At 40.3% G+C, this 21,280-nt stretch overlaps 1 protein-coding gene across 5 annotated transcripts in view; it reads left to right on the plus strand.

The window, feature by feature from the left end:
- Nucleotides 1-21,280, plus strand: part of KIF21A (kinesin family member 21A) — a 99,147-nt gene that overhangs the window by 29,279 nt on the left and 48,588 nt on the right. For all 5 annotated transcript variants that reach the window (XM_070947786.1, XM_070947790.1, XM_070947787.1 and 2 more), the window contains exons 3-9: nucleotides 2,687-2,869; nucleotides 6,142-6,291; nucleotides 7,868-8,002; nucleotides 10,203-10,370; nucleotides 11,650-11,765; nucleotides 15,854-16,049; nucleotides 19,478-19,667. In XM_070947786.1, coding sequence (XP_070803887.1) covers nucleotides 2,687-2,869; nucleotides 6,142-6,291; nucleotides 7,868-8,002; nucleotides 10,203-10,370; nucleotides 11,650-11,765; nucleotides 15,854-16,049; nucleotides 19,478-19,667 — 1,138 coding nt within the window. The remainder of the gene's footprint in view (nucleotides 1-2,686; nucleotides 2,870-6,141; nucleotides 6,292-7,867; nucleotides 8,003-10,202; nucleotides 10,371-11,649; nucleotides 11,766-15,853; nucleotides 16,050-19,477; nucleotides 19,668-21,280) is intronic.

A 21,280-nucleotide genomic window follows, 5' to 3' on the forward strand; every position in this document is an offset into this window, starting at 1 on the left:
ATATTCTTTCAGCATGTAAAAAGCAGGGGTGAAATCCAGCAGGTTCTGACAGGTTCTGGAGAACCAGTAGTGGAAATTTTGAGCAGTTCAGAGAACCGGTAGTGGAAAATTTGAGTAGTTCAGAGAACCGGCAAATACCACCTCTGGCTGGCCCCAGAATGGAGTGGGAATGGAGATTTTGCAATATTGTTCCCCTGCCACGCCCACCAAGCAACGCCCACCAAGCAACGCCCACAGAACCGGTAGTAAAAAAATTTGGATTTCACCACTGATAAAAAGCAAGAAAAAAAATTCAAGGAAACAAATCAGTCCACTAATGGGAGAAGATGGCAAGGAGGTGACAGATAGAGAGATATTAGAACTGTTAAATTTCTCTCAGTTTGTCAGAGAGTTCTTTATGCAGCAATGCTGGTAATTCGAGGACTATCTGTAATGTATATGGAGAACACTAAAAGGAGAAGACTCCAATAAAAGATATGAGAATATATTGCTTCCGATGGCCAATTATGTTTTGTGATGGCTAGTTGTTCTGGGAATTATAGTCCTCAATAAAACTACATCAACATGGAGGGAAGTAGGCAATAGTAGCAGCTATAAGAGGGATCTAATTGTCCTAGTAGACCACTATTTTAGTATGAGCGATCAGTATACTGCAGCTGCCCAAAAAACTCCTGCAGTCCTATGTTGCAACAGCAGGGCAGACATGATAACAGACATGATAAAAATACTGGAAGACAGTATTTCAGGGAATGTTTCAGAGAAGAGGGCATTGACTTATTCTCCAAAGCAGCAAGTGGAACTAATAGGTGGAAGATCATTAAAGAGAGAGCGAACCTAGAACTAAGGAGAAATTCCCTGACGGTGAGAATAGTTAATTAGTGGAATGGCTTATCCCTGGAAGTCATGGGTGGTCCATCACTGGAGATTTTGAGAGAAAGACTGGACAGCCATTTGTCCAGGGTGGCATAGATTCTGCTTGACTGGGATTAGACTAAAAGATGTCCCACGTCCTTTCGAACCCTATGCTCTGTCCCTATTCATTTACTGACATGCGAAGATACAGTGGCATTAAAAAAGCTGATTTACGACCAGTCCTTTGTAGCGTTCATGTGGTCATGTGACTGTGAGTTGGGCACTCGACAACCAGCTTGTATTTATGATGGTTGTGGCCTCCCAGGGTCACTTGAATATCATTTGTGACCTTCCAACCAGCTTGTCAGCTTTGGAAGCCATATTAGGCCGGAAGCTTCCATGCTGCCACCTTCTCATGTGTGGGAAAGTAGGAGGGGGGATTTAGTAGAGGGGTTGTCTGTAGACATAATAGCATTCTTCCTGTCGGTCAAGGTCAGGGCGATCGTGCATCTGGAGAAGGAGTAGTGGGACAGCGGTTGATTGGAGCATGTGATTGACTGAGGAGTGGGGGGATGGTTTTGGGGGTTTTGATTTACAGGTTTAGGTTTATTTGGATTTATATACCGCCCTTCTCCCGAAGGACTCAGGGCGGTGAATAGCCAAAGATAGAACACATACAATATAAAATTTAAAAACAATTTAAAACATATTAAACAAATTTGGCCCATACTAATTAAAACACCCCTTTTTTAAAAGCAAATTAAAATTAAGGAATTAAAAGAGTTAGGCCAGCCCAGCTTGTTGGAATAAAAAAGTCTTGAGGGCACGGCGGAAAGTGTGTAAATCTGGGATCCTCCGTATCTCCGGGGGGAGCTCGCTCCAAAGGGCAGGTGCCGACACTGTTTGACTGACGGCACCCTGAGGAGCCCTTCTCTGTGGGAGCGTACTGGCCGGTGAGAGGCCTCGGTGGCAGAAGGTGGTCTCCTAGGTACCCAGGTCCTAAGCCATGGAGCGCTCTAAAGGTGGTAACCAATACCTTGAAGTGCACCCGGAAGACCACTGGTTACTGAGGGAAAACCCGAACCTCTCAGATTCAGGTTTTCCCAGATGTGCCAGTTTACCTATTCTAGTAAATAGAACTTTGAAAAATGATTGCTTCAGAGTCTTTACTTGGAGTTGGGGTTTTTCTGGAACACTGACACAGCTTTTGACAACTGAAGTCAGTGGGGAAAGCCAGATTTATTTAACAACTATGGCAAAAAGGGTCATAAGATCAGGTGTTATTAACTCAGTTAATAACAGCTGAACAATGGAAGTTCTTGTCCTAGTCAAAGTTGCCTGGTAATCATAGGTAAAGATGTTTTGTGGTTATCAACGAATGATTTTTGTTTTATCTAATATTGTTATAATTTATCCAGCTTTTTGTAATCATTTATATACTCATGTATGTGTCTCATTATTTCTGTTGTCCCTAAATTTTGAGTGCTATAATTATGGAGTTACAGTCTAACATCATCTGGGAAAACAAGTTTGGGAAAAACTGATCTTAGTACCTTTTGGCTGGCTGGCTGGCTGGCTGGCTGGATTTATGTGTTTGTGTGTCTCTCATTTTTTTTTCCTTCTTGAAACTCCATAGCTATTTCGATTGTATTTTTGCATCTTGAAAAAAAAGTTTCTCAAAGTTTACACATGTATAAAATATATCAGTTATGCTACTTACAGTAAAACTTTTTTAAAAAAACCATAATTTTTAATAGTATTTATGTTTTTTATATTGAAATTCTGACCTCAGTTGTGCTTCCATAATTATAATGTTTAGTCTTTTTAACTTTAGACAGGAGCTGGTAAGACTTATACAATGGGCACAGGATTTGATGTCAATATAATGGAAGAGGAACAGGGTATTATAGCGCGAGCTGTAAAACATCTGTACAAGTGCATTGAAGAGAAAAAGTGTGCAGCTATTCAGCAAGGGCTTCCACCTCCAGAATTTAAAGTTAATGCCCAGTTCTTAGAGGTAAGTCTTTATAATAGAATAGATACTTAAGTATTTGTTTGTAATCATTATCACAGAGTTCCCTGTTGCCGTGTGTGTAAGGAAATAAATTAGATTATTTATTTATAATAAAATACTTTTATTTATCTTAGTTGGGAAAATAGGAAGGGCATTGAAATTTGGTTCATATTGGGAATCTCTGCATCATGGAACAGTCTAAAATTATACTGCTGTAAACACAAACTACACGGTGTCCAAACTTCCCATTCCAATAAAACATACAAGATTAGTAAAGTATAATTTAAAGTCAAGTAAAACCTCTACAGTATTGATCAGTAAGATTTCTCTTTTTATATGCCAGAAAAATAAAACAAGATTTGTCTTGTCTTGAACACGTGCAATTTTGAAGGGTGTTTCCTTTTTTAAATGCCTCTAAATATACGGTTCAGAATTGATATGCAGAATGTTCAAATTACAGTTGCCTAAACTTATACAGCTTCAGACATAGGATTCTCACTTTTTTTTGTCAAAGTAGCAATTTGAATGTGTACTGTATGTGTATATATATATGTATGTATGTATGTATGTATACCAGTACATGTATACCAGTAGTGGGTTTCAAATCCCAGCGCTACTGGTTCACTATTGGGAGCGTGTGGTGCTTCTGCGCATGCACAGAAGGTTCTGCGCATAAGCAGAGCATTTTTTATGACGTCTGGGCGGGTGGGCGGAGCCTCCCACCACCGCCGCTACCGGTTCGCCCGAACTGGGGTGAACCAGTAGCAACCCACCACTGATGTATACATGCAACACACACAAACATAGATACTATGCATACATTTTGCTATTGAAAAAAACCTAATGCAATTCCAGAAGTTAAAATTGACAATTATATATCAACCTAATTGAATATTAGTTGGGTATACAGTGTTAGTGCATACCTGATATTCTTAATTGAAAGCATTGGATTGAAGCTTTTTGGCTCGTTATCTAGGGAAATGTAAAGATAAATGCACATATTAATGACCTTTTGATTCTTTGATTTTGGTTTATAAATTCTTTGGGATTTAAATTGTTGCTACCATATTTTGCAGAAAAGTGGTAGGCTATGACCAAATAAAAACATTTTATTGCATTCTCTTTGGTTTTTGAAATAGATTTGCAGTTGATAATTAAAATGTTTATGATTATTATTAGAATAATGTCTGGAATCCAGAAATAGGATTTGAAAATATTTAAAATAATAGAAAAAATATTAAGTAAATATAATAATATTTTTAGAAAAATAAAATACCATTAATTTTCAGCATCATGGAATTAACAGAAAGACTAAAAATAAGTGAGGTTTTTAAATAAAAAGATGGTGCAAAGCTATATTAAACAAAAATATATTGAATTCATACCACTAAATAAGCAGATTGGCATGTTTTATATGACATCATGGATGATACAATTCTGTATAAACGATAGAGCAAAGGTAAATTTATAATTGTATTTATAAATGCAAGGAAAATCAGAATCTTCTACCTTGTTTTTTCTTTCTTTGCTTTTACACTTTTAGCTTTTTTTAAATCTTTTTTTCCTTTTTTTATACTTAAATTGTTTTCTTTCATGGATAGATGAATAATGTCAAATCTGCCAATCTCGACAGATTTTTATTTTAGTTTTTCTTAGTGTCTTTTTATTTTATTACTTACTCTAAATAGCAGTGACCACTTTTAAACAGGTAGTAAAAAGATTAATTTTAGATTGGAACCTAAAACTTAATAGATAAAAATGAACAGATTCAAAAACAAAATTATATTCCCAATCTCCAAAAGGCTAGAACAAAACTACCTTAAATTGCACTTTTGAGAATAGTGACTGGCCATAAATATGCCAAGTGCACGAAACTAATAATGGAAATTATTCCTGCCGCACTTCCTACAGAAAAGAATTCTGTATGTTGAAAAGAATTAGTGTTCTGCCCCAGCTACCGACCCCAAAGAACGCAGCACACACAAAGTCTGTACAAACCTTAAATCAGTTTTTTTCAAACAAAGGCTGTTAATTAACTTTCTTAACAGCCTACAAGAATCCAAAGATTAAATAATCGTAATCTTACTATGGTTGGCAGAAAGCCCAGAAGCAATTTGCAGAGAACTAAGATTAAGGCGCGACGGAGAGTGAACGAAGTTGTTCCCTGCAAATTGCCTCAGTCGTCATCCTTCCTTAAATAGGCTAAGGGAGTGGCCAATTAGCCCCAAGCCTTACTCTCGAGGAGACCTCCTCCTGAGGAGCCACTCCTGCCTTTTGGCAGCTCTGCGCGCCCATGCATCGAGAAAAGGCTCCTCCTCTTCTTCCCCTTCACTTATGGGAGCTTCTGGAGGTTCTGAAGGCCCTGGCTGAATCCCCGCCTCTGGCACCACATCTTCTCCAGCCTCCTCATTGTCTGACTCGAGTGCCAGCTGCACAGGCTGTTGGTGCAGCACCAAACCAGCCTCCTCGCTGTCGGAATCAGCTACTAGCTGCACAGGCTGCTGACGGGCCACAACAATTAGTAACCTTGAAGTGATATTTGGAAAAATGCATCTAGATGAGGGAGTTGAATAATTTAATTAAAATCTGCTGCCTTCTTACACTTATTAATATTTCTGTTTCTTCCATGAGAGCAGTTTGATGTAGTGGTTAAGGCTCCAGGCTAGAAACCAGGAGACCATGAGTTCTAGTTCTGCGTTAGGTACAAAGCCACCTGGGTGACCTTGGGCCAGTCATTCTCCCTCTTCCTTTAAAAGAGACAATAGCAAACAACCTCCAAAATCTTGCCAAGAAAGCTGCAAGGATTTTTCCAGGCAGTTCCCTGGAAGTCCACAGATTTGAAGGCAACCCCAAAAGACTTAGTAGTATATTTTCCTCTAGTGACATTTTTTTGAAATTTAAGTTATAGTTCGAAGGATTTATTCTTTAATTGTTGCCTTTTATCTTTCCTTCAAGAAATGAATCGTGAAGAGTTTGATTACATAGTTTGACCCCTGTCATTGAATTTCAAAGCTTTTCTCTTCTTAGTCTTCTTTAACTTAAAGGGGATTTTTTTTTTGCATAACAATAAGGCTTTTTGCTCTCATTTTGAATTAATTCAAATTAAATATAATTATATAATTCAGTATAAAAAGCAATACCTTTCTTAGGCTTATACTTTACAGATTAAACTTCTTAGGAGGCCTGTTATGAATGATGCATTTAGTTAGTTAACTGTTGAATTCTGTTAAACGGCTTTTTACTCTTAGTAACATCATTTCTCCCTATTGATTTAGCTTTACAATGAAGAAGTACTTGACCTGTTTGATTCAACACGTGATGTTGATTCAAAGAACAAAAAGTCAAATATCAAAATCCATGAAGATTCAGCAGGAGGAATATATACAGTGGGAGTCACAACACGGACCGTGAACGCAGAATCCGAGGTGCCCGTGTGCAAAATAACACTATTTCTTGAAAACAACCAAAATCTTTAATTATTGATATTTCATTTTTCCTTCCAGGAAATTAAGTCAGCACACAGGATTGCTTTCATTTTTATCCTTGTGTACTAACTTTAGAGTGAGAATCTATCATTGGCTTAAGTCACCAAGGGAGTTTCATAACTTTTATTCCTAATCCAGCACTTAGTTATACTGGCCAGCAGTCCAAAGCAACCTTAGTAATATTGCGTTTTACTCTCTTCTGTTTTGGATACTTTAATTAGCTTTTTCCGACTTTGCTCCAAAAGTACCAAACTCAAGTTCCGTTATTTCTGCTGCTGTGGAGAAATGCAGAGCAAAGTAAGATACGATAATAGCTTGCTGTGACAATTTCTTCTGAGCATGTGAGAAATGAAGCAGATTGTACCCTTATTTGCTTTAGCTCTTTTCTGGTTCCCCGTTTCCCAGGCTGTTGCTGAAGTTACATTAAATATTCAAAGCACAGTCTCAGGGAACACAGAGAGAGAAGAGAGGCACTACAAGGGGACATTGTTAGCATACTTGGAGTTACTATAACAACATAAGATAGCCTTCTATTCACTGGAAACTGATCTATTTTTGCACTCCTGAGAATTAGCTGAATCCAGTATGTTCTGTGGTAACATCTGGGGGAAAAAGCCTCCTTTATATATCCCTGATAATTAATTATACGGTTCTGTAGATATCCACTGAGAACATAGGAAAGGTCGCATAGACCTTCTGTAAGTTTGGGAATGGGATGGAAGCAGTTGATTTCTATTACATCATTTCAAGGAGTTATCTAAGGTTTGCTTTAGCAAAGGGGTGTCAAACTCACAGTGTCAGGGCAGCATCACATGACATATCGGGACTTTCCCCCCCCTTTGCTAAACGGGGCATGGGCATGGCCAGCGTGTGATGCATCTGGCCTGTGGGCCACGAGTTTGTCAGCCCTGCTTTAGCAGATTATGGAGGATAGCAATGGTTTGGAAGGATGCACAATTAAAAACATTGTTCCTAAGAATCAGGAAAAAAATCAATACAAAAATAGCAGGGTGGATTTGATTTAAATCGAGTTGATTTAAATCACAATTTAAATCATGATTTAAATCACTAGTAAAAAGGCTTGATTTAAATCAACTCGATTTAAATCATAATTTTTAAAGAGCCACTGTCATCTCTGCTACTCCTTTGACCCACTGTTGACTCACCTATAGTCCCAGTGTTGCAGAATATACAGCCTCATGCTACATAACTAAGCTCCATTTCATGCTGAGTAAACTAAATTATTTATGTATCTTAAATAGAAAGCTATCTTACGATAGATTTTTACCCCAAAAGTTTTTTATTAAAATAAATTCAATAAAAATAAAAAAAATCCGATTTAAATAAAAAAAATCTGATTTTTTTGATTTTTTTTAAAAAAAATCATTGATTTTTATCCACCCTGAAAAATAGTAAGTTTTTAACAATTCCACATTGCTAAACTTAATTGGTTCTGACGCGTGCGTATACCTTTAAAAATGTTAATCAGTCACTCTTTTCCTGCCCATTTGTACAGATGATGCAGTGCTTGAAGCTGGGGGCTTTATCTCGAACTACTGCCAGCACACAGATGAATGTCCAGAGCTCACGTTCACATGCCATCTTCACTATCCACTTATGCCAGACTAGAGTTTGTCCGCCACTTGATGCTGTAGGTATCTAAGGAAGTGATGTGGAGTCTTTTATTCTAGGAATATCTTTGCATCCAAATTTAATGAATAAGAGAGTTATGTGGTGTTTGTAATGTCTTCGGATCTCAGAGGTCATTACATGAACTTGGTATACTGGGAATATCTTTCAGCTGTATAAATCTTATAGCATATATTTAATAAGAACATGCTTGGAATTACTTTACTTATTAATCTTCCCATCTCGTACAGAGGTGACTCTACCTTACAATAATAAAAAAACCAAGATGAAATATGTTTACTTCTTTTCTTCCAATCAAGGGCAGTTCACATGCAGCAAATCACTCTGTCCAGTTCTGGTCATCACAATATAAAAAGGATGCTGAGACTCTAGAAAGAGCGTAGAGAAGAGCAAAAAGGGAACTCTCTGGGGGAGATGGAAGGTTTAGAACTAGGAAATATAAATAAAGTAAAACAAAGATAATAGGGTCTAGAGATTAAACTGTGCGATGAATTTACTTACTTACTTACTTACTTACTTACTTACTTACTTACTTATTTATTTATTTATTTATTTATTTATTGGTTGGTTGGTTGGTTGGTTGGTTGGTTGGTTGGTTGGTTGGTTGGATTTATATGCCGCCCTTCTCCGGAGACTCAGGGCGGCTTACAATGCGTTAAGCAATAGCCTTCATACTTTTGTATATACCTGCTTAGTAGGGTTTTCGCCCCCCCCCCCCCAAACGGTGTTCTTTTTTATACAAAGTCAGCTTATTGTTCCCACAATCTGGGTCCTCATTTTACCTACCTCGAAAGGATGGAAGGCTGAGTCAACCTTGAGCCTGGTGAGATTTGAACTTGCAGTAATTGCAGGCAGCTGGTGCTACTTAACAGCACTTTAGTCTGCTGTGCCACCAAGGCTCTATGGTTAAGGGAACTAGGTATGTGTAGTCTAGTTCGTGGTATCTGTCTTCCAGTACCTGAGGGGTAGTGACAGAGAAGAGTGGATTGACCTGTTCTTCAAAGCACCTGAGGGCAGGACAAGAAGCAATGGGTGGAAGCTTGTTAAAGAGAGATCCAACCTGGAATTAAGGTGAAATAATTAATTATTATTTAATTATTAATAATTAATTAATTATAATAAAAAATTATAATTAATAATGAGAATAATTAATCAATGGAACAGCTTGCCTCCTGGAGTTGTGGCTGCTCCATCGTTGAAGGTTTTCAAGAGTAGACTGAACAATCATTGTCCAGAATTTATTTTATTTATTTTATTTATTTATTTATTTGTTTAAATTTCTATACCGCCCTTCTCCAATGTAGGACTCAGGGCGGTGAACAGCCAAAGTAAAAACAAGACATACATACAAAACATACACAATCTAAAAAACTGTTTAAAATAATTAAATAATTTTGGCCGTAATTAAAACATTCCAATTTAAAATCCGTTTAAAATTTGACTCAAGCCAGCCCAGCTAGTTGAAATAAATGGGTTTTCAGGGCCCGACGAAAAATCCGGAGGTCTGTTATTGTACGTAGCTCTGGGGGGAGGTTGTTCCAGAGGGCGGGCGCCGCCACAGAGAAGGCTCTCCCCCTGGGGGTCGCCAGCCGACATTGTCTGGCGGACGGCACCCTGAGGAGGCCCACTCTGTGGGAGCGTACTGGCCGGTGGGAGGCTATTGGTGGCAGAAGGCGGTCTCGTAAGTACCCCGGCCCTAAGCCATGGAGCGCTTTAAAGGTGGTCACCAACACCCTGAAGCGCACCCGGAAGACCACCGGGAGCCAGTGCAGCTCGCGCAGGAGAGGTGTCACGTGGGAGCGCCTCGTCTCCCCCGCGCGGCCGCGTTCTGGACCAGCTGGAGTGGTACCAGCTGAGAGAATGGTACAAGGTCCCCTGCCTTGAGTAAGGGATGGACTAGAAGACCTCCAAGGTTCCTTTCAGTCCTATCATACTATGATCTTATCTCTGACAAAGCCCATATATGGGTAATTTGAAGTATTCCAAAAGCAGTTTTTCAGATGCTTTTTGTCTTTCGTTGTCTTAAAGATTATCACAAAGAAAGCCAAATGCAGAAATACAACCATCTGTGATTTTAAAAAAAAATGTTTACTTGTGTGAGATCTCTCTGTTGGTATTTTGGGCAGCATGGTTTTATTATAATTTGGTATAATTCTTTTTTTCCACAGTATAAATGTTTTTGTTTCTGTTGCTTACTGTAGGACAGCGTGACAGACAACAGAATAATGATGGACTCCTCTCAGATGAATGAGTTTGAAACTCTTACCGCTAAGTTTCATTTTGTGGATCTGGCAGGATCAGAACGATTAAAACGTACAGGGGCAACTGGAGAACGAGCCAAAGAAGGCATATCTATCAATTGTGGACTTGTAAGTTTAAATTCCTGTTCTACCTTTGAGTATTCACACTCAAAAAAAGGTGATGCAGAAATCTATAATATAGAGAATGAGCCTTTTTTTTGATAAAGTCACCCAGCTGGCTTTCATGTCTAAGGCAGGTGTTGTCGCCTGTCAGCAGCTGAACACAATGTTGTGGCCCTCCAGCAGCCGAATCAGATGAGGTGTGGGAGTCAGGGTCAGCATCAAGGCAACCTGAGAGCTCCGAGGGGGAATGGAGCTGAGAGAGAGAGAGAGAGGGAGGGAGGGAGGGAGGGGCGGAGCCTGGACCATCCGTCAGCCTTCAGACAGAGAGTGAATAGCCCCGAGGTCTGGAGATGGCTGATGAGAAGAGGAGGAACAGCTAGGCCCAGTGCCTGACGCGCGGATGCGCAGAAGGCAGAGGAGAGGAGAGCAGTGGAAATCTGTGGGCCGATCCTTGGAACAGAAGAGTCACTGCTGCTAGCGAAGCACGATCTTAACTCGGGGGATAAAAGGCAGGGGGCGGAGATGAATAGGTGTGGCAAACAACTATTCATCTCCCTGCTGGACAGACTTGTTAGCCTGTGTAGAGAGAGAAACTTTTTGCCAGGGCTGCTGGCACTCCTAATAAAGGAATCATTGATTTAAATACAGAGGGTTTGTTGTGTTTGGGGAGCTGGGTCAGAACAGCAGGTCTAGAATTTAGAGCCATGATGGTGCAGTGGTTAGAATGTAGTATTGCAGGCTAACTCACTGCTCACTGCCAGAGTTTGATTCTCACCAGCTCAAGGTTGACTCAGCCTTCCATCCTTTTGGTAAAATGAGGACCCAAATTGTTGGGGGCAATATGCTGACTCTGTAAACTGCTTAGAGAGGTCTATAAAGCACGGTGAAGAGGTATATAGGTCTAAGTGCTATTGCTATTTCCTACTCCAAAAAAACCTGAAGCATTTTTTTTTAAAATTTGATTTATATGCTGCCCTTCTCCGGAGACTCAGGGCGGCTTACAATGCGCTAAGCAATAGCCTTCATTCTTTTGTATATTTATACAAAGTCAGCTTATTGCCCCCACAACTGGGCCCTCAATTTACCTACCTTAGAAAGGATGGAAGGCTGAGTCAACCTTGAGCCTTGAGTATATGGGAAGAGATATTTTCCTCACAGATTGTGCCACACAGCTCTTGAGCTATTTGATTTTTGGTATTGATGTTTTGATTTCATTTGTGCTTACATATGTCTGTGAAGGGTTTTTTTTTTTTTTTTTTGACCAATGAGATTTTTATATTTTCAGCTGGCATTGGGCAATGTAATAAGTGCACTGGGAGATAAGAGCAAGAAAGTGACTCATGTACCATACAGAGATTCAAAATTAACACGACTATTGCAAGATTCTCTTGGAGGGAATAGGTATGACCAAGTATTTAATTAAATAAATCTTGTTTGAAAGGAAGAATGAAAAACTTTGATTGACTTGCTCTTGTTTTGACTAATAAGCACGAACGGATAGATGCTGTATATCTGCATTTAAATATTTTTTGTACTTTAAAGAAATGTTAAATGGCAGGATTCTTTTTATGACCTTGTAAATCATTCATTGTATAGCCATTTTAAGAATAAGCAGAAATAAAACTGGTTTTATGGAATACAAATAAATTATTTTCTTTTTAAAAAATTACAACTTCCAATGAACATAGAATAATAGAGTTGGAAGGGTCCTTGGAGGTCCTTTAGTCTAACCCCCTATGCAATTTCAGACAAATGATTGTCCAGTCTCTTTTTGAAAGCTTCCAGTGATGGAGCATCCACAGCTTCTATAATACAGCCAAGCTATTCCATTGGTTGATTGCTCTCACCGTTAGGAATGTTTCCCCTTAGTTCTAGGTTCCTTCTCTTCTTGGTTAGTTTCTATCCATTGTTTCTTGTCTTGCCTTTTGGTGCTTTGGAAAATAGGTTGACCCAGTGGTGAAATTCAAATTCTTTTACTACCTGTTCTGTGGGTGTGGCTTAGTGGACGTGGTTTGGTGGGCATGGCAGGGGAAGGATACTGCAAAATCCCCATTCCCACCCCACTCTGGGACCAGCCAGAGGTGGTATTTGCTGGTTCTCTGAACTACTCAAAATTTCCGCTACCGGTTCTCCAGAACCTGTCAGAACATGCTGGATTTCATCACCCCTTGTCTTTGTAGGAGTCCCTTAAACATTGGAACACTGTTATCATGTCTTCCCAGTCTTTCTTTTCATTAGACGAGACGTACCCAATTCCTGTAACTGTTCTTTGTATGTTTTAGCCTCCAGCCCCTTAATCATTCTTGTTGCTCTTCTTTCCATTCTTTTTTCAGAATCTTTGTTATATTGGGGTGACCAGAACTAGATTCAGTATTCCAAGTGTGGTCTTACCAAGGTTTTGTGAAGCGGTACTAGGACTTCATGTGATCTTGATTCTGTCCTTTGGTTAATGCAGCCCAGGATTGCACTGGTTATATGATTGCTGCCACACACTGTTGGTTCATATTTAAGTGATTGTCCACTAGGACTTCAAGATCCCTCTCACAGTTACTGGCATTAAACCACGTTTAGTCTGTATCTATAGAGTTGAGCTTTCTTACCTAAGTTTAAAACCTTACTTTTATCTACGTTGAATCTCATTTTGTTAATAGGGCCCAGTGTTGAAGTCAGTCAGGATCTTTTTGGATCTTGAGCTTGTCTTCTGGGGTGTTAGCTATTCCTACCATGTTAGTGTCGTCTGCAAATTTGATGAGTTCCCCTTCAATTCCCTCTAGATCATTTATGAAGTTATTGAAGAATACTGTGCCTAAACGGAACCTTTGGGTACACTTATTTCTTAGATCTTATTTAATTCAAAGACTTAGCTTTCCTAACTTCATCTTTGCAGGTTTGGATTATTCGTTGATATTCCGCCTTAGCTGTATGTCCCTCTTTCCATTTTTTGTACTTATTTTTTCTCTCTCAGTTGGACTCAGAGTTCTTCGTGCAACCATCCTGTTTTTTTCTTGTTTTTCTTTTTTAGTGGTATTAAACTGGAGTGGGCTTTTATAATCATATTTTTCAGTTTCCCAAGCTTCTTGAGTCGATTTCCTCCATTGAATCCTTCCCAAGCTCTCTCTGAGTTTGTTAAAATCAGCTGTTTTAAATTCTAAGATATTGGTTTGAATGAGACAAAATAATATTGATTAGGTTCCATTTAAGATTTCAAGTGGTGTTTTTCCTTTGAAGAAGGAAAGAAACCCAGATAAAAAAACTACCTAGATTTACTACGATTGGATGAAATTTATGTCATAACTGTTATGTTATGTTATATTGTTATGTTATAAATACCTTAGCATTTTTGTTTAAAATGGGCAAAGATAGATAGATGGGCAAATGCCTAATGTTTAATTCCATTACATTTGTAAACTAAAGTAGCACCAGAAAGACATTGAGATTTGTCTATCGTGATCTCTTACAACACCTTGTTTCCTATTACTGTTTTCAGGGTTCAACCCTCCCACTTTTTATTTCAGTCAGTGGAAAAAATCCCTTCTGACCATTCTCCTAATTGTATTTTTTTAGTGTTATAATAGCAAGGGGAAATGTAAGATAGAAAAATAAATAGCTTGAGTCATATTGTGGTGACCCAAGATATTAATTTCCACATGTAATTATCAATTTGAATTTTCAGTAATTAGTAATCTGCATTTAAGTTAACATTTAATAATTACAGATTATCACATGCAAAAACATCTCACCATTGGTTATTTGATTTTAATATAATAATGTTCCCTCTGCTGTTCAACAGCAATCAACATGTACAGTAGTCGTCAATAGAATTACATCTACATGGAGGGAAACATGCAGTGGGGTACCTGAAGGTTCTGTCTTGGGCCCAGTACTCTTCAACATCTTTATAAATGAGCTAGATGAGGGGATAGAAGGAGAACTTGTCAAATTTGCAGCTGACACCAAGCTGTGTGGAATAGCCAACACTTTAGAAGATACACTTCAGATTCAGAAGGATCTTGACAGACTTGAACACTGGGCCCCATCCAACAATATGCAATTTAATGGTGAGAAACATAAGGCCTTACACATAGGCAAGAAAAACCAAATGTACAGGTATAGAATATGTGGTACCTGCTCAATAGTAGCAACAATCAGAGATCTAGGCGTCCTAGAGAATGTCCATTTAAGTATGAGCCAGCAGTGTGCTGCAGCTGTGAAAAAGGCTAATGCAGTCCAATGTTGCTTCAATCGTTTCAAGATCATGAGATTATGCTGCACTGGTGAGACCACACTTGGAATACCGCAGTTTTGGTCACCATGATACCAAAAGCATATTAGGACCCTAGAAAGAGTGTGGAGAAAAGCAACAAGTGTGATAAGGAATGTGGAGATTAAATTGTACGATGAACCATTGAGGGAACTAGGTATGTCTAGTCTAACAAAGAGAAAGACTAGAGGGACAGGATAACTCTCTTCCAGTACTTGAGCGGCTGTCATAGAGAAGACGGGGTTGATCTGTTCTCTAAAGAAGGGGTCTCCAAACCCCGGTCTGTGCACCGGTACCAGTCCAAGGTCCGTTGGGAACCAGGGCCCGCAAGCAGGCAAGCACACAAAGCTTTATTTGTGTATCTGCAGGATTAGGCAGCACATATGAAACCATCCCCTCTCCCTGCCGGTCCGTGGAACCAGAAGGGTTGGAGACTGTTGCTGTAAAGCCTCAGGGATAAGGACAAGTAGAAATGGATGGAAAAACATTGAAGAGATTTCCAACTTAAAACTAAGGAAACATTTCTTGATAGTGAGAACACTTAGTCAGGGAAAGAGCTTACCCCCTGCAGTTGTGGTGCACTATCACCGGAAGTTTTCAAGAAGAGTCTGGACTGCCATTTGGAGGTTGGACTAAAAGACCTCCAAGGTCCATTCCAATTCTATTATTCTATGTTTTGTGTTCTAAGTTTCTTGCAAAAAAAATTCCTTTGAAATACTTGAGTGAATATTGGAGGTTTTAGCTATGAGGCTATCTAGGTGATAATAGTGTTTTTATGAGTACTGTATCTCTGCATGTGCATTTTTATTGGTTATTGCGTCTTTTTAACATGCTATTTAAAATGCCAACAAAGAACAAAATTCTGGAGAATTCTCCAGAAATTCTACACTTTTCAGCTCAACTCAAATACTTTTTACATTTTGTTGAGAAAATGCAGTCATGATTTGGTTTATATATGAAACCTAAATTTAATGGATCAATTGCAGAGGAATTGTGAATGTGTTATTCCTGATTTGCCATCAAATCTGAGAATATGTAATTGTAATTATTATCACTTTGTACAGTAGCCTAGTTACAAAATGACAAGAGATTTCTGTCAAGATTTGGTCTCTTCTATCAAGGTCTTGTAATTAAGCTTTTGTTTATTAATGCTTGGCAAGCAATATGTTTTTAATTACTTTTAACAGTTGTTTCTAAATGATGAATAGCAGCTCTTTTTCACCTCCAGCCAAACAGTCATGATAGCTTGTGTAAGCCCTTCCGACAGAGACTTCATGGAAACGTTGAACACCTTAAAGTATGCAAACCGAGCAAGAAATATCAAGAATAAACTGATGGTTAATCAGGACAGGGCTAGTCAGCAGATCAACGCTCTGCGAAGCGAGATAACTCGATTGCAGTTGGAACTCATGGAATATAAAACGGTAACATCCTTTTTTTTTTAAAAAAAAAGCAAATTTATTATAATTATCTTTGCTGTAATGCAGTGTGAATAATTACACTTTGAAACGCCTCAGTTGTCCCCCTCCCTCTGCCTCAAGTCCCAGAGTGAGTTGCCTTAGGACTGGTAGACAGGTTTACCCAGCTCATTCCATTGCATCTTTTACCTTTGAATCCAAGGTCATCATCTTTATAATTCTAATTCCTTTCATGTTCCTATCTGTTAAAAGGCCCAAGTTGCAAGGAAGGAAAGAACGTTTACAATTCACAACTAGTAGAAATAAAAGCACAGATAGTCCATATTTAGCAGCTTCTTTGTTTAGAGTCTGTTTGCTTGCAAACAGGGCTGGGCTGAAAAACACTAGGCGATAAATCTTGAAAGCTAGATGGTGCTGTCAAGATTAAGACATTCGGTTGTAATTTAATTTTTGGATATATCCAGTCAAAGACAGTATCATCATCATCGTCACCTCCCGGATCGACTACTGCAATGCTCTCGACATGGGGCTGCCCTTGAAGACCACCCGGAGGCTTCAGCTGGTGCAGAATGCAGTCGCGCGGGTAGTGATGGGAGTGTCCCGACACTCTCATGTTACACCCCTCCTGCGGGACCTGCATTGGCTACCGGTTGCCCTCCGGGTGAGATTCAAGGTGCTGGTAATTACCTATAAAGCCCTCCATGGCTTAGGCCCAGGGTACCTGGTGGATCATCTATGGCCAGCAGCAGCTCCCCATCGCCCGGTGCGCTCTCACAGGGAGGGCCTCCTTGGGGTCCTGTCGGCCAGACAGTGTCGCTGGCGACTCCCAGGGAGCGGGCCTTCCCTGTGGGCGCGACTACTCTGTGGAATCAGCTCCCCCTGGGGCTCCGGATGGCCCCTGCCCTTCGCTCTTTCCGCCGTGACCTCAAAACATGGCTATTTGGCCTGGCCGGATTGGACTGAAGGGGTTTTTTAAAGGGGATTGTATTGGTTTTTTATATTTGAATACTGAATTTTATGTGTTTTTTATCGTGAGCCGCCCTGAGTCCTTGGGGGAGAGGGCAGCATACAAGTTTAATTAAATAAATAAATAAAATAAATAAATCATCTGTGGAAACCTTGGTGTGCTTTGAGCTTGGTTGGTTGGTGACTTTGTAAACAAGCAGCCAAGTCCAAAGAGCATCACAGATTCCACCTTTCAATCCTGAAATATACACGTTCTTTTTTCTCTTTAGAATAGTATCATCTAAAACGGAGGTGTCAAACTCATAATGACATGTCGTCACGTGATGTATCGTAACTTTTCCCCCTTTCGCTAAACCGGGGGTGGGAGTGGCCAGAGTGTGACGCATCTGGCCCATGGGCTGCAAGTTTGACACCCCTGATCTAAAAGATGATAAGAACCCTCACTAAATGCATTCGTGGATTTACATTTGAAATTTTTTGGATATTGAATAATCTGGATTGGTCCATTACAGCCAGATAATTGAGAAAGCTTTGACCTTGCATGATGATTCTCATAATACTATAGGGCTAATGACCACCTTATCTTCAGTTAATGGCGACTTTTTCACTGACTGTCATTGTGACAGCACTGGACAATTGGTAGTTATGACCAGTTCTGGCTGTTGCAGCATCCCCAAGGTCACTTGAATGCAACACAAGAGCTTGGAAACCAGCTCACTCTTACAACATTTGCAGTGACCAGCGGTCACATGACCTCCATGTGTGACCTTCCCACAAGCAAAGTCAATAAGGAAGACAGCAAGGAAGGTTGAAACTTGCTACCACTTTTTCTCAAGCAGCCCTGCTACAGAGTACAGACTCCCAGTAGTTCATATTTATGCCACAGCTTCCTTCCCCCACCTAGCTGCACTTGAGCAGCAGTATCTCCTAAACCTGTAAAGATTCTCAGTCATCCAGGTCATGGTTGTCCCAAAGGTGCTTTTTCAGGAAGCAACTGGACTTTCTTGTTTTTTCTTTTGTAGATGTTTCACTTCTCATCCAAGAAGCTTCTTCAGCTCTGACAGGATGGTGGGGAATGGAAGGATTTATATTCCTTGCAGACAGCTGGCAATCTGCATCCTTTCAGAGGGTCCTTGAAGCACTTGGAGGATTATCTGTGTCCTCAGGGTCACCTAAGTAGTGCTTCTGTAGTCTGAAATTTTTCCTCTGGAAATCCATTCCTACTCCCACACCATTCAAAGGGTATTCATCCTAAATTGTATAGTGTAGGACAACCATGGCCTGGATGACTGAGAATCTCTACAGACGTTTAGCCATACAATTTGGGATGAGCAACCATTGAATGGTGTTGGGAGTAGGAATGGATTTCCAGAGGAAAAATTGCAGATGAGAGGAACCATTTGCACTACTCAGGTGACCCTGAGGACACAGATAAGCCTCCAAGTGCTTCAAGAACCCTCTAAAAGGATGCAAATGACCAGCTGTCTGCAAGGAATATAAATCCTTCCATTCCCCACCATCCTCTCAGAGCTGAAGAAGCTTCTTGGATGAGAAGCGAAACATCTTCAAAAGAGAAAACAAGAAAGCCCAGTTGCCTCCTGAAAAAGCACCCTTGGGATTAAGCCTGCACGCACTTGCCACAGCACCCTGCTGCCTCACTCCATAGTACTCACCCACCCACTGGCCTGCTTGTGAGCCATGCTGGGTCCTCATTGACTTTGCTTGTCAGAAGTTGGCAGGAAATTGCATACTGTGGTCATGTGAGGTCCTCACTTAACAACCCACAATTCTCACTCAAGGATGGAAACGGGACTGCCAAAATTGCCATTGGTAAGCAATGCAGTCATATGATATTGTGCTTTATGACTGCATAGCTTAGTGCAGAGGTCTGCAACCTTAAACACTCAAAGAGCCATTTGGACCCATTTCCCACAGAAAAGAAAACACTGGGAGCCACAAAACCCTTCCCGTGCCTGACTATTTCTTGAGCGGCATAAAACTAGCATACGTAGTTGAATTAAACATTCTGTTTTCTTGTGAAACTTTTCTTTTCATGGATTTATTCATGGTTGGCCTACTGGGGGTTGAAAAGCTCAATAAATCGTGTGCCGGTGGGTGTCGCACATTGATGGTTGTGACGCATATTTTGAGTGACAGGGAGCCTCAGCAGAGGGATGAAAGAGCCACATGCGGCTCCAGAGCCGCAGGTTGCTGACCCCTGGCTTAGTGGATGGAAACTCTGGTACCAATTATCATTGTTAAGTGGGGTCTTTCCGTATCATGTAAGGGCATTAGAGCACATTTGAAGCATATATGAAACATTTTAATATGATTTCATTCCAAACAAACTACAATTCAGTGTTCAAAACTGGGTAAGATGCTACATTGACAGTCTTCCTGTTTTTCAGAAGAAAACTTGTTAAGATTATCCCTGGGTGAAGACATTGTTTCCTTCTTTTTTTTTAAAGGGTAAAAAGATTATTGATGAGGAAGGTGTGGAAAGTATTAATGACATGTTCCATGAAAACGCCATGCTGCAAACAGAGAACAACAATCTGCGAGTTAGGATAAAGGCAATGCAAGAGACTATAGATGCTTTGAGAGCTCGAATCACACAGCTTGCCAGTGATCAGGCCAACCAGGTCCTTGCTAGAGCAGGTAATGTGTACGTTTATCCCTTAAATTGCTGTATGAATTAAGGTCTGTAAGAAGTTCTGGTTGTTTGCTGGAAAAAGAAAAAAAATTAGATCCAAATGCACAGGTACAGAATAGGTGGTATCTGATTCAAGAGCTAATAACTGAGAGAGGGATCTAGGTGTCCTAGTGGACCCCCACTTAAGTATGAGCCAGCAGCTACTGAAAGAGCCAATGCAGTCCTGGGGTGCATCAACAGAGGGATAGTATCAAGATCATGTGAAGTGATAATACTGCTTTATTCTGCACTGGTGAGGCCACATTTGGAATTTTTGTTGTTGTTGTTATTAGTTGCAAAGTCATGTCCAACCCATCGCAACCCCGTGGACAACGTTCCTCCAGGCCTTCCTGTCCTCTACCATCCTCTGGAGTCCATTTAAACTCACACCGACTGCTTCAGTGACTCCATCCAGCCACCTCCTTCTCTGCTGTCCCCTTCTTCTTTTGCCCTCAATCTTTCCCAGCATTAGGCTCTTTTCCAGTGAGTCCTTCCTTGTCATTAGGTGGCCAAAGCATTTGAGTTTCATCTTCAGGATCTGGCCTTCTAAAGAGCAGTCAGGGTTGATCTCCTCTAGGACTGACCAGTTGGATCGCCTTGCAGTCCAAGGGACTCACGGGAGACTTCTCCAGCACCATAGTTCAAAGGCCTCAATTCTTTGGCGCTCAGCCTTCCTTATGGTCCAGCTTTCACAGCCATATTTTGCAACTGGGAAAACCATAGCCTTGACTATACGCACTATTGTTGGCAGGGTGATGTCTCTGCTTTTTAGTGTGCTGTCTAGATTTGCCATAGCTTTCCTTCCCAGGAGCAAGTGCCTTTTTATTTCTTGGCTGCAGTTCCCATCTGTGGTGATCTTAGAGCCCAGGAAAATAAAATCTGTCACTACCTCCATTTCTTCCCCATCTATTTGCCAGGAATTGAGGGTGCCGGATGCCATGATCTTAGTTTTCTTAATGTTGAGTTTCAAGCCAACTTTTGCACTCTCCTTCACCCGCATCAAGAAGCTCTTTAGTTCCACTTGAAATACCGCATCCAATTCTAGTTATTGTGGCATGTGAGACCCTAGAAAGGGTATAGAGAAGTGCAACGGAGATGATAAGGACCCTGGTGGCTAAAATATATGATGGACGGTTGAGGGAATTATTTATGCCTAGCCTATCAAACAGAAGGATTAAGGGGTACCTGATAATTGTCTTCCAGTACTTGAGGGGCTGTCACAGAGAAGAGGAGATTGACTTATTTTCGAAAGCACCAGAGGGCAGGACAAGAAGTAATGGGTGGAAGCTTGCTAAAGAGAGATCCAACCTAGAAGTAAGAAGAATTTTCTGACAATGAGAATAATTAATCAATGGAATAATTTGTTTCCCAGAATTGTGGGTACTCAGTCACTGGAGGTTTTCAAAAATAGATTGGACAACCATTTGACTGGGATGACATAAGGCTGCTGCCTTGAGTTGGGGTTGAACTGGAAGACCTCCATGGTCCCTTCAAACCCAATGATTCTGTGAAACTTCAGACTGGTTTATTTAAATGTTTTGATGTCCTTGTGCAAGTACGGTACATTTAAAAACCATGT

Source organism: Pituophis catenifer, unplaced genomic scaffold (assembly GCF_029215685.1).
Source record: "Pituophis catenifer annectens isolate HBS135680 unplaced genomic scaffold, rPitCat1.0.hap2 SCAF_7, whole genome shotgun sequence".
NCBI lineage: Eukaryota > Metazoa > Chordata > Lepidosauria > Squamata > Colubridae > Pituophis > Pituophis catenifer.